The following is a 14,398-nucleotide window of genomic DNA, read 5'->3' on the forward strand; positions in this document are numbered from 1 at the left end:
CAATCTGTGCCAACATGGACATCTGGCATTCTGTAAAATTCTAATTACCTCTTAACGCCATAGGCCATATTAAGCAAATTGTCCAGCCTGAAAGAGAAGGAGTGTCTTTGGGTTAATGTCTTACAGATGGTAAGAGAGCTCAATGGAGCTGTTATTAATGACGTCCCTTTTCAACAGAAAGACAAATCTTCTACCATTTGATTAGGCGGATAGCGCTTCAGCCTGTAGGAGTCAATCAAGTCGTATTTCATACTCCCCAACAAAAAAAAATATATCCAGAAATGTAACATGCCGTCTTTTTACACTTGCTCTGCACATTAGGCCTTGGCTAGAGGTTGACTTTGGCGAGTTGTTATTACTTCTGAACAGGCCACCACTGAAGACGGTTAGTTTGTGCTACTTAAAGGGGTTGTCCAGTGCGCGTCCCGCTGCTGAGACGCTTACTAATTGGCAGATTGGGAAATTTTAATTACAAAATGGAGCAGCAGGTCAGTTGACCATTAATTCTCTATGAGGCTGAAAAATCCAAATGCAATGCTTGGTAGTCCCATGGGTAACGAATGGAGCAGTGGATGAGCATGTGCACTGTCGATCCATTCTAACAGTGATAAATGTTCCCATTCTGCCGATCAGTGGGGAACCACATGGGTAGACAACCACCGATCAACAAGTTATCACCTATCTTCTGGATAGGTGGTAACCGCTTTTCACTGGACAACTCTTAAGACTGTTGTTAGGCTAGGGCTATATTGGTAATGCAACAGGAAGATCATAAAGTCACTTAAGCTTTATTGACAGGCTATATTAGGTCTAAAGCAAGGCTTAATAAATAGACTGATGCCTCTGGCTAGCCTGGGGCTTTGGTCAGGACTCCAGAGTTAGGCCTCACTCAGACATTAGTTTTTTGTATAGCGCTCGTACCTTTAGTAGTATATAGGGCCGTTCACATGTCCATGATTTTTCTTGGACTGGTCAGTCCATGAAAAGTTGCGAAGACAAATCAGATATTGATCCGAGTGTCGGATCAAAACTGGCAAAGCAAATCTATGGACAATGTAGTGTGGTCCAACTTTCATGGACTATTAGGAGAAAGTGGAGGAACTTTTCAGGTACGAAAAATTTGATGAAATTCAGACCAAAATCTGATATAACTCTGATGAAACTATGACTGAAATCACTGATGAAATTTGGTCAGTTTTTCTCGTACGAGGAAACTCATCAGAAGCGGCAATCACATTTCGGGATGCCTGTGTGCTAACAGAGGGAGTCCTTTGTCAAACCCCTTAGATGCTGCTGTTGCTATAGACTTTTAAGGGGTTAGATGGCTAGATTGGAGACCACACTAATCCCAGCAGTTTAATTGGGATGTGGGATGTATTTGCCACCCTGGCACTCATTACTGATGGAATGTGCGCAAGTCATCTATTGGACATAGTCTCATGTCCTATTGTGTTTCAAATATGTTTTGTAACTTAATTCCGACATATGATTCCAGAGATATGGATCTTTTTATTTAATGCTGTTTTTTATGGACTTTACCAAGGGGGCATGGCCCACGTGGTTATATGGGGAGGGTGTCTTTAGGCTGCTTTGCATTATTACCCTATGAGCACCACCCCCTTGATAAAGACTATAGAAATTAGCACTGAAAAAAAGGCCCATATCTCTAGGAACTAGATGACGGATTAAAAAAACAATAAAAAACATAATACTTAGGGGGGCAGCGAGAATAAAATAAGAGCAAAAAGTGAAACTTTTGACCTGGTGACAGGTATCTTTTAAATGAGGTATAAGACCCCTTACAAAAATTGTCCCTGCTCATTTAGTAAGAATGTGGTTTTCATTAATATTTCTTAATTACAAATACTTTATAGAGGAACACATGACATTGAGTTAATATGCAAAAATGTGCAAAATAGCTCCACAGTCTGCCGTCAATTTGCCTTTTTCATCTCAAAGTCAGAAAATGTTAATTATATGCAGGGGCGGAACTACCGCCCGTGCAGCCGGTTCATTGAACGGGGGCCCCGAGGGAGAGGGGGCCCCTTCAGCCTCCAGCAGGGCCGCCATCAGGGCATGACTGCCCTGACTCCAGTATGGGGCCCAGCCGGTAGGGGCCCCCTTGGGGGCCCCCCTCTTGTGCGTCTCTCTCCTCATGGGGCCCCCGGCCCCATGCTAAGCGCCGGGGCCGGAACATCTCAGCGCTGCGCTGCTGCGGCAGCGCTTTCATGATTCCCCTGACTTCCGGTCATGTGACGGCACCGTCACATGACCGGAAGTCAGGAGAACCTGGTGTCATCGATTTGGACGAGCGCCAGGATTCTGCAGGGATCGCATGGGGGCAAGTATAACAAGTTTTTTTTTTTTTTTTTAAATACAATTTACTAGGAGTGGGGGGAATGGGAGGTGCACATGTGGGGGAGGGGAATGAGAGAGGTGCACATGTGGGGGAGGGGGATGAGAGGTGCACATGTGGGGGAGGGGGATGAGAGGTGTGCACATGTGGGGGAGGGGAATGAGAGAGGTGCACATGTGGGGGAGGGGGATGAGAGATGTGCACATGTGGGGGAGGGGGATGAGAGATGTGCACATGGGGGGGGATGAGAGAGGGGCACATGTGGGGGAGGGGAATGAGAGGTGCACATGTGGGGGAGGGGGATGAGAGAGGTGCACATGTGGGGGAGGGGAATGAGAGAGGTGCACATGTGGGGGAGGGGGATGAGAGAGGTGCACATGTGGGGGAGGGGGATGAGAGAGGTGCACATGTGGGGGAGGGGGATGAGAGGTGCACATGTGGGGGAGGGGGATGAGAGGTGCACATGTGGGGGAGGGGGATGAGAGAGGTGCACATGTGGGGGAGGGGGATGAGAGAGGTGCACATGTGGGGGAGGGGGAATGAGAGAGGTGCACATGTGGGGGAGGGGGGATGAGAGGTGCACATGTGGGGGAGGGGGATGAGAGGTGCACATGTGGGGGAGGGGGATGAGAGAGGTGCACATGTGGGGGAGGGGGATGAGAGAGGTGCACATGTGGGGGAGGGGGATGAGAGAGGTGCACATGTGGGGGAGGGGGATGAGAGAGGGGCACATGTGGGGGAGGGGGATGAGAGAGGGGCACATGTGGGGGAGGGGGGTGAGAGATGTGCACATGGGGGGGTGAGAGCTGCACATGGGGGAATTGGGAGAAAATGAGCTGCACATGGGGGAATTGGGAGTAGGGGGATAATGAGCTGCACATAATGAATGTGGGGTGGGGGACAGTAAATGATAAATGATGATGGGGTGGGGAGAGCAGGACATGATATAATGAATTGGGGCAGGGGGTGCATGTAAATAATGAATGCGGGGAGCAGGAAGTATAGAGTAGGGGGCGTTGCGGATGCAGGAGTGTAACTGGTAACAAATTGGCGGAAAGAGTAGAGGTTCTAATTAAATTATATATTAAGTGCCTATTTACAGTTAATGGGGGCACCGTGGTGGATTACAATTTATATTTGGAATGGTAGGTTGTATAATAACTAACCATATATTGATGGTGGATACACGTCTGTATTCAGCTGCGTAATGTAGAAGTTGGGGAATGTGCTCTAGATAACTGTGTTATTTTATGCAGAGACGAGTCCTGGCTGGAAGACGTAATGGCGGTCTGTGCTGGATGAAGGAGAAAAGCGTAGCTGAAGGACTTCACCTAGAGACGTCACCAGTGAGTCAGTGCATTACATGTACACTTACACTATATACTATGTACCGGGCTCCTGTGTATAATGTCACTGGTGATCACTGTATTACCTGTACACTGACACTATATACAGAGCTCCTGTGTATAATGTCACTGGTGATCACTAGATTACCTGGACACTTACATTATACATACCATGTATAGAGCTCCCGTGCATAATGACACTTATGGTAATATTAGTAATGTGGTGGTAATATTAGTAATGTGGTGGTAATATGTGGTCTGGTCATGGTGTGGCAGTTTTTCCCCCTTCTGTGTGGTATTATTCGGTCACTATGTTGTGGTAATATGTGGTCTGGTCATGGTGTGGCAGTATTCCCTGTATGTGGTATTATTGGTCATTTTTAAAAAAAAATGTATATGACACATTCCCTTAAAGAAAACTAAATAAAAATATATCTAAAAAGAGTATTGGATATTTTAAGAAAATTTTAATAGGTTAGAGTAGGGCCCTGCCAGAAGAGTCTACCTTATCGTGGTGGCGGCTTTAAAAATCTTTTGGCCAAAACAAAAGCTGATGGCTATGCATGTGGCACCGTCTGGTGGCAGCGACGTGGACGAGCGCCAGGATTCTGCAGGGATCGCATGGGGGTAAGTATAACAAGTTTTATTTGTTTTAAATACAAGTAGTTAACTAGGAGTGGGGGGGATGAGAGATGCACATGGGGGGGGATGAGAGATGCACATGGGGGGGGTTGAGAGATGCACATGGGGGGGATGAGAGATGCACATGGGGGGGATGGGAGATGCACGGGGGGGATGAGAGCTGCACATGGGGGGGGGATGAGAGCTGCACATGGGGGGATGAGAGATGCACATGGGGGGGATGGGAGATGCACGGGGGGGATGGGAGATGCACATGGGGGGGCGAGAGATGCACATGGGGGGGGGGTTATGTTTAGATAACTTTGTTGCCTTATGAAGCGCAGGGGGGGGGGGGGCCAAAAAATTTCTTGCACAGGGGCCCACTACAGTCTGTGTCCGCCCCTGATTATATGTACTGCCTGAATTGTTCCCTGATCGACAGAGAATAATGGTTCATGCATTTTTGGTCCTCGGCTGTCAGAATTGAGATGATTTCGCCAGTTGCTCCATTTTTGGAACCGTTTCAGAATACAGTACAGGATGTTACATTTTTGGAGGGTTTGACGAAGAGGCAGGAAGGGGAGGAGGGGGTAGTGCTCACCAAAAATAGTTATACATTTTAGGAAGAAGGCAAGCAATAATTAATCTTTTTTTTTTTTCCAGGCTCTGCATGCACAGATATTAAAAAATGATGACCAGTAAAGGATTTCGGCTTCCCAGCTCTGCCTGCCAGCTCTCTGAAGCACCACAGGAGAATATCGGAGAGAGGTTGATCAATACCTTCTGAAACGTGGCAGAAGATTAGTTCTCAGCCTTGAATAAAATGGGCCTTTGAGCGGGTCTGAGTGAATAATCAATCTATCTTACACAGAGATAAGGAGACATCCTCACTTACACCGTATTACCCTCTTTCCACGGTAAAAAAAAATAAAACAAAAAATAAAATTGAATTAACCCTTTTAATGCTGCAGACGTGGGAATTAATAACACTAGAGCAAAAGGAAAATGGTCTCTTCTGGTTTTTCAGCAGCGCACATTTTTCATTGTATGAGTGCTGCATATCCAGACACTTTGGTCTTTATTTGCATATTTTCCAGCCAGTCGTACAGTAAGTAATCGCTTACTATACAGATGAGGAAACTAGCCAACAAATCAATGACAGAAGATACAGATATTAGCATAAACAACGTCTTGTGCTGTCGCTACATATGTCTTACCAGGCCTCGCTGCTCTTATTGGATTGAATTAAAATGAGTGATTTATTATAAGGTGATTAGTGAAACGATAGAATATTCAGTACATTAATGATTAAAGGCTACGAACAGAATTGTATATAAGTGACTGGATTGGGCTTCTAGTTACCTGAACCGCTGAGCCTGGTGGTGGAGAGGGCCCGGATAGCGCCTGTTGGGGGACTGGTAGAGCTGGGACAGTAGCGCTTGGCTGGTTTTCTGACTGGGGTTGTTGGCGAATTTCACAGTTATCGGTTCAGTTGCTCCACTTGGCTTCTGTCCATTCAAACCCTTTATGGCTTCCTCGGCCTCTATTCTCTTGTCAAAACGAATAAATCCGACTCCCCGAGACACACCTGAAAAGGAAAGATTGTGAGTCCTTTCCTTAAAACCTCAACAGCTTTTACCTTTAGTATTGGTCAATACATATCAGTCTAAATAATAAAGATAGCGTGACCCATCTTTGGGGTGTTGGTTGTTGCTGGTATTGTGTTTTTAAGAAAGAATAGGCTTTATTTTGTTTTCTCCTGCAACCCCTTTAACTCCTTACCGGCCCATTATGTACTATTACGTCCTAGAGCGGGTACAGATCCATGGAAAAAGCTCAGGACTTTAGACCGCTCCATAGAGGACAGGTGCCTGCCTTCTGTGTTATACAGCCAGCACTTGCCTCTTACAGCAGTGAAGGTTCCCATTGCAGCCATCTTGGCGCTTCTGGGGGCTTCAAAGCAGATCATGATTTTTACTATATACTGCAATACTGGATATGGAAGTAACCTGCGCTGATAGATAAATGACAAGCCACGCTGAAATGTTGGATGACGGTTTAACGTCAACGCGTTTCAGAGTCACTCCGACTCCTTCACAATTGTCATTTATCCATCATCGCAGGTTACTTCCATCACCCTTGGAAAAGTTGTATACGGTTTATTGGAAGCTGCAGCAGTTGGAATATACGCTATTCTAGTGGTTGTGTTTTACACAACACTTCAAGGTGAGCAAACTACTTATTTATCCTCCTTTATTACTTGGATAAGACTCTATTGCGTTCTTGCATTTTTTATCTAGCTAATACTGGGGTATAGTACAAGTGACCAAATTATTCCAGGTAAGCGACCAAAAAAATGGACCTAAAAGGGACCAAAAAATAAAATGAAAATACAAAAAAAAATTAAGAAAGTAATTAAAAAAAGCTAAATACACCTTTTTCCCCTTGCGAAAATAGAGAAAACAAAAATGGGCATTTTTTGGTACCAACTCATCTGTAAAAGTCCAATCTATCAAAATATAACATTAATTAAACTATAAGGTAAACTCAAGACCTTGCAATGCTTCGAATACAGTACTTCCTCCAAAAATGCTATAAACATAAACAAGACATTTTATGTATCTTAAAATGGTAAAAATGAAAACTACATCTTGCCAACAAAAAATCAAGCTCCATTGACAGAAAAATAAAAAAAAGGGCTGGGTCTCAGAAAAAGGGGGAACCAATCAAATTTTGTTTACTAAAAAATACAGAATTTTTCAACCACTAAAATATAAGAAATGATATACTGTAAAACTATATACATTTGGTATGAAGAATCATATGGCCAAGTCGGTCATTTTTACTGAACAAAACACCAAAAATAACAGCGAAATTGCATTTTTTTCACAGTTTCACCCCACTTAGAATTTTTTACTGTTTCCCAGCACATTATATGATAAAGTGAATAGTATAATTGAAAACTAAGACTTGTCCGACAAAAAAAACAAGCTGTTATACTTTTATGTTGACGGAACAAAAAAAAAAGACTCTTGGAAGAAATAGATGTTCAGATAGTGCTTTTACGACACATTTTTTACCATGACAATGTGGCTAAAATATTGTGATTTTTCCATGTTGGAAATACCAGCAAAAAATGCATCAGTAGAGCATCATATGAGCACAGCCTTTCACCAGTTTGAGCATGTTAAACTGGCCAAATCATGGACTAGTGGCTGCAGAGCTGATAAATTGTTAATTCATTTGGCCAGTTTAACATGGTCAAACTGGTGAAAAACCGTGGTAGAGCAGAGCTGTGTATCATTACAAACACTTCTTGCTTCTCTCATTTTACAGCAGTCGGTGTGGTGAGGGAGAGTAGAACAAAGCTGAAAGCGCTGTGAGGAGAGCTGCAGGAGGTGTTTGTAATGACACACAGCTCTGTTCTACTAACCTCCCATGCCTCACAGGAGAAAGCCTGTTCTATGCTTCTCTGGCGGCGTGTTCTTTTATTGCCCTGCATGACGCCTCATTCTTATAATTGGGCAACTTCATGCAGGATAAAAAAGTAACCCCTTAGTCTTAGCAAAAATTAGCAAATAAATTTTACAAACTAATAACTCCGCAATGGAATTTAAACCAATTAAAATTTTACTCAACTCTGCAGCCATTATTCCATGATGTGGCCAGTTTAACATGCTCAAACTGGTGAAAGGTCCTCTTTAAGAAGTTAAAAAAAAATTACTGGATGGAATTGCACCAGTTAAGGATAAGGCTATGTTTGCATGTTGCAGTAGTTTGCATAGGCTAAAAAGAGTCAGCAAAGTGCACAAATTTTACAGGGAATTTTGCGATGTTGTTTGTGGCCACAAGATTTTTACATCTGAAACACATTTTCTTTAACATATTTCACCTATAAAACCCGTGTGGTCAATAATGTTATCTCAAAAATGCAGCAATTCACAGTAAAGCATGTGTTGTTCTGTGGGTCGGATCTAGGTCATGCAGCAAAATATTACAAAGTGTAAATCCAGCCTTACTCCTAGATGCTAATATAATAATTACAAGTATGATTGCCATGTTTTCCTTTATCCTTCCACAGAATTCAAGAGTAAAACCTAAAAATAAGAAAAAAAACACTACACTTATGCTTTTCATGAACAGTGGGGGATCTTAGAAGTTGACCCTTACTATCCAGAAAGTGATGGAATAACCTGACATCACTATATAAACTGGGAGAACCACCTTAAATGTCCAACGTATTAGGTTTATTTTTTCCTAATTGTTTATATATATATATATAAAATAATTCCAGCTTCAGTAAGTTGTCATGTGTAGTTTTAACCATTTTTTATTAAACTATACGCACTATTGTTCGTTGAAGAATGGGTTCTTCTGGCATATATGCCTTTTGGACTCAAAAGTCAATTTTATTAGAACTAGGGGTACAACTTGACGTGGATAGGACAACAATAACTACGTCAACTTCTCGTCATGGCATCATGTTGTAGAGCAGGTGGAGTTCAGCAGATTGACATATCGGTTTGTAGGAACAGAGTCAGTATAACTTGTCACTTAGCCATTTAAATCCCTGTTCATTTTTGGCTTTTCAGTCCAGTAGGAGGCTCCATGTTTTTAAGGGATGTGTCATAAAAAATGACCTAGTATTTAGTTTAAGTTAAGCATTTAAAAAAAAAATGTTTAAATTGTCTCTTCAGAGAGGAAGAGAACTAGAACTCTGCTGCCACCTATAGGAAGTAGCAATCCTAAAAGGTCAATATCAAGGGGGTTACCCCAAGGGGTAACGTTTCTCCTTGTGGAGAGTGACATGTTAAGCATGTCAAGGTGAGGAGTCACAATGCTCCTCTGGGAAATATACAAATTGTCTCTTCAGAGAGGAAGAGAACTAGAACTCTAGTGCCACCTATAGGAAGTAGAAATCCTAAAAGTACTTCCTATAGGTGGCACTAGAGTTCTCCTCACCGTGACATGCTTAACATGTCACTCTACACAAGGAGAAAAGTTACCTCTTGGATAAAAAAAATGTTTGATATTTTTTTTTTATTAGTATCACCATATTAAAGAAAATAAAAAAAATTTGCAATTTTCAGACTGGTCATCAGGATTAATTAGACTACTATTTCCTGTTATTCTCCTGCACTTATAGCCTGACTTAGACACTTATCATTTGTATAGAAGCCTCCTGAGCTTGTAATCTGAGCATGCCCTCTGGACAAAAGTCATTGTTAAGACAGGAGGAGAAGGAGATGAGCTGTGACATCACCCATTGTGAATGGTGGAAAATGTGTTATCTACTGTATATAGAGGTGTTATCAGTCATTGAGAGTAGGGAGAGGAGGTGAGCTGTGACATCACCTATTGTGAATGGTGGATCCTGTGTTATTTACTGTATATAGAGGTGTTATAAGTAGAGATGGGAGAACCCTAAGGTAAACATTCAGGGTTTGTACCGGACAGTGTCCGGTGCTCAACGCCGCGCACAAACTTCTCCCGGAAGTCAGTTGAAATGTTTGAAGTACTGGGGGAAGTCTGTTGCAGAAAAAGAGAGAGTGAGAGAATTTTCCAACTCTAAAGTTCGGGTCCCCATTGTTTTCAATGAGGTTCGGGTTCTGGTTTAAGTCTGGGTATAGTTCTGGTAACCAAACCGAACTTTGGAATAAAGTTCGGGTCAGGTACCAGAACCCGATCTTCCATGGGTCCGCTCATCCCTAGTTATAAGTCATTGCACAGGAAGGGGGGGAGGTGAGTTGTGACATCACCAATTAAGAATGGTGGATCCTGTGTTATCTAATGTATATAGAGGTGTTATCAGTCATTGTATAGGAGAGGGAGGAGGTGAGCTGTCCATCTCCTATTGTGAATGGTGAATCCTGTGTTATCTACTGTATATAGAGGTGTTATCAGTCATTATGGAGGAGAGGGAGGAGATGTGATGTGCCATCTATTGTAAATGGTGGATCTTGTGGTATCTACTGTATATAGAGGTGTTATCAGTCATTGTGCAGGAAGAGGAGGAGGTGAGCTGTGACATCACCTATTGTGAATGGTGGATTCTGTGTTATCTACTGTATATAGAGGTGTTATCAGTCATTGTACAGAAGGAAGAGGAGGTGAGCTGTGACATCACATACTGTGAATGGTAGATCCTTTATTATATACTGTATATAGAGGTGTTGTCAGTCATTGTACAGGAGGAGGTGAGTTGTGACATCACCTATTGTGAATGGTGGATCCTGTGTTATCTACTGTATATAGAGGTGTTATCAGTCATTATACAGGAGGAGGAGGAGGAGGTGAGCTGTGACATCACCTATGGCGAATGGTGGATCCTGTGTTATCTAATGTATATAGAGGTGTTATTATTCATTGTAATGCTGCCTGGTATGATAATAAGGCCGCTGAAAAGTCATCTGTAAAGAACAGGAAGTATGATTAAAATATATGGCATAGTAGCCAGTATGATGAGAACAATATTTCCATTTTACTGATTTCTGCTATACAGATTTTTAGATTTCTGTTATACAGCTGATAATGTATAATGGTAGAAAACTGGAAAAAAAACAATTTTCAAAATTTTCAAAGAATACATTTAAACACAAAATCCTAATTTAAACACTAAATAATTTTCTGATGACACATTCTATTTCAGGATGTGGGCTATTTTGGTTTTCGGGATGCTGCAATCTTTTTTTGATTTTTATCCCTGTTTTTGGAGATTTATACCTTTTTTATTTCTTTGTTGTCGTAGTAGTACAACGGTTTGATTTTTTTTAGGATGATTTGTATTTTTTAAAGCACCATTTTGAAGGATATGAAATCTTTTAGATATTTTTTTTTGGTTGGGGTGGGAGGCAATAGACATTCTGCAATTTTTGGATTATTTTTAAAGCATTCACAATGCGATAAAAATGCCAAAGTTTACTTTTTTTTGCGTGCCATAGATATTAAAATAAGTACAAAGTACATTGGTTATATTGCTATACCAGAGATTTGTGAAATCAGGGAAAAGCTTTTGCGGCATATGGCCACTAAAAAAAAATCAAAATGGCTACTTCAACAAAACTGGTTGGTGCCTCTACGGTGAGACTTCATATTAAAAATTTAACAAAAGGATAATAAAATCCAATTTAAGGGATTGAAATTAAAACTTGACTTGAATTTTTCGTTAATAGACATGGTCGAAACTAATATTTAAAAACACTAATGTGGTATTGCATTGTATTGCTAGTTTTTATTAGGTTCCTATATTATGGGTAACACTACCCTATCTGCTATTATATCCTACCTAAATAAATGGCTGAAGTCCATTGGTTACTATATTTTTGTAAGGGTACGTATGGTGAGTATTATATACAAGACCACTGTAGATAATTAAGAATAACTCATAGCCTCCCCGACATGTTTCATCTAACCAGGCTTCATCAGGGGGCAGAGGCTAATGATTGGGTAAACTGTTAATATGAAATTCCATCCCTAAAGGGTTTGTTATACACCTAACCTTATTAATCACCAGTGAGACTTGCACCACAGCTTGATAAGCACATGTATGAACTGGATCACTCATATAGTAGACTGAAATATATTGCATCATTGGGGTGGGAGGACTAGGGAAGATGGGGTGATGGAGCGAGTTTCACCTCTCTTCCTAAAAGCTTAGATTCTGCTTAACCGCTTAGATGCTGCAGTTTCTATTGAATGGCAAGGATCGGCATTATTTTCAATCCAAAGCATTGAAGCAAGATCATGCTATACGTGTTCAGTGTCGGATTGGGTTGCCAAGGGCCCGCCAGTAACCCACTCAGATAGAGCCGCAAGAGGAGAAACCGCTCACATGTCGGAATACTTAGGTCTTTCCTTATAGTCCTCGGTCATCTCTTCAAACTCTTTTCTGAAAGGAGGCAGGATCTGATTCATGGTGCCCACCACGCAGTGTCAGACTGGGGTGCCAAGGGCCCACCAGTAACAAACTCCAGGACCCCACTTTTCAGCTACATGCAAATGTGACATGATCCTCAATCACAAATTTATATAACAATGAACTGGGTAGATTGTTAGATGAATAAGATGCTGCCGTTCAAGTATATTGTGCCGAGTACTGCTCATATAAGAGGGTGGTGACCCACCGGAGGATTCTCCGGTTTTCCTGTGGGCCAGTCCAAGCCTGTGTGTACACCAAATTGTGGCAGCCCCTTAGCAGCAGCAGCATATAATGGTTGACCGCTAGCTCTATATGCACAAGATTTATGAACAACCTGATTGATCCATAACCAACAAAACCAATTCAAAAATCACTTACCTGTAACTTGATCCACTAAGATTCTTGAGGTGATGATGCGGCCATACTGTGAAAATAATTGTTCCAGTTCCTTCTGCGTCATGGTTTTTGGAAGGCCGCTGACATACAAGTTAGCATCACGAATTGATGCGGAACTGGGCCGGGCATAGGAAACCTGACAAAAATGAGTAGTTTGTCATCAGATCACTGGCAAAGAATAGACAAATTATATGGTGTTAGGTACAAGATGGCTGGAGCAACATTCACTATAAAGGGGTATTCCAGTATCATCATATAACACATATTCATTGTGTAATAATATATCAGTTTCTAATATACTTTAGGTATCAACCAATTTCTGTTTTCAAAGCCTCTGCTTGTGTTAATTGAATGTACGGCTTCTGTCCTGGTCCCGTGATGGTCACACAGGTGCACGGCCACTGGCGTAACTTGGAGCTTGTGGGCCCAGATGCAAAAGGTCCAACAGGGCCCCCAATTATTGCAAGTCCTTAGCAGCAATGGGCTTTTCATATGGTCCAAAGAGACCTTTGGCGCCCCCTAAACTCAAGGGTCCGGGTGCGTTTGTAACCCCTGAACCTATTATAGTTACGTCCCTGTCCATAAAAAACTATACTGTAACTAGCCTGGCACCTGCGTGACCATCACTTGACCGAGGCAGCACATTATCATGTTCCCAATTATTTGCAGCAAGCAGAGAACTTAAAAACCTTGAGAAACTGATACAGAAAATATTTTAGAAAGATCATGATGATTTAGTTGCCAAAACTAAAAAGCCATAGACATTGAGTGGCATGGTAGTACACATGGGCTACCACCGCTCCATTTTAAGGAACCCCCTTCTAATGATTATGTGGGGTCCCACTGGGTCAGCAGCAATCATAAATTTCTACTTATGCGGTGGATAGGCAATATATGTTTTTTTTTTATCCCTTTGTGACAGCTACTTGGCATTGTGCATTAGAATATCATATGAGAATGTTGAGAAGAGTAAATCAACAATGACAGCCAATTGTTATCCAGATGCACCTTATTTGGGGACCAATGACACTGGAGACAAGGAATTAGTCACGGATAGAAAATATACATTTGGTTTGGAGAGACTTTATAATTGACGACGGCTATTTATGTGATCCCTTAATGCATTCAGGTGGCTTTGAGCTTAAGTTTCCACATCAGTATGAGTTTGCAGTCCATTGACAATATTCTAGTTTTCATGACTAAGGGTACGTTTCCATGGGGCACTTCCGCTGCTAACCTCCCACAATGGAAATGTGGATATGAGTGTAAAAATGATGCAATAAAGCCAAGGGTGAGATATTTACTAACATTCCCAGGATAAATTGACATGTTCCAATGCTGGTGAATTAACATTGCAGATATTTTTCGCATAAAGTGCATGAGATTTCTTAAAATTTAATCTGGAAATCTGCTGGATTTTCTCTACGTGTGAAGTGCCATAAGGGTTATATACAGTCATGGCTAAAAGTGTTGGTGCCCTTGAAATTGTTCCAGAAAATGAATTATTTCTCCCAGAAAATTATTGCAATTACACATGTTTTGTTTTTCTCATGTTTATTTCCTTTGTGTGTATTGGAACAACACAAAAAAACTGAAAAAAAGGCAAATTAGACATAATTTCACACAAAGCCTCAAAAAGGGGCTGGACAAAATTGTTGAACAATATCAACAATCTCAAGGTTACAAGTCCATCTCCAGAGATCTTGATGTTCCTTTGTCTACGGTGCACAACATAATCAATAAATTACAACTCATGGCACT

At 41.6% G+C, this 14,398-nt stretch overlaps 1 protein-coding gene across 7 annotated transcripts in view; it reads right to left on the reverse strand.

Moving 5' to 3' along the window:
* ELAVL4 (ELAV like RNA binding protein 4) overlaps positions 1-14,398 on the reverse strand; it is a 151,675-nt gene that overhangs the window by 5,428 nt on the left and 131,849 nt on the right. For 5 of the 7 annotated variants that reach the window (XM_073643503.1, XM_073643504.1, XM_073643501.1 and 2 more), the window contains 3 exons: positions 12,620-12,773; positions 5,686-5,911; positions 49-87 (listed from right to left, as the gene is read on the reverse strand). In XM_073643503.1, coding sequence (XP_073499604.1) covers positions 49-87; positions 5,686-5,911; positions 12,620-12,773 — 419 coding nt within the window. The remainder of the gene's footprint in view (positions 1-48; positions 88-5,685; positions 5,912-12,619; positions 12,774-14,398) is intronic. The other 2 variants (XM_073643507.1, XM_073643502.1) reach the window with 1 other exon arrangement.

The sequence above is a fragment of the Phyllobates terribilis genome, unplaced genomic scaffold (genome assembly GCF_046119375.1).
Source record: "Phyllobates terribilis strain yellow unplaced genomic scaffold, ASM4611937v1 Scaffold_8__6_contigs__length_399053987, whole genome shotgun sequence".
NCBI lineage: Eukaryota > Metazoa > Chordata > Amphibia > Anura > Dendrobatidae > Phyllobates > Phyllobates terribilis.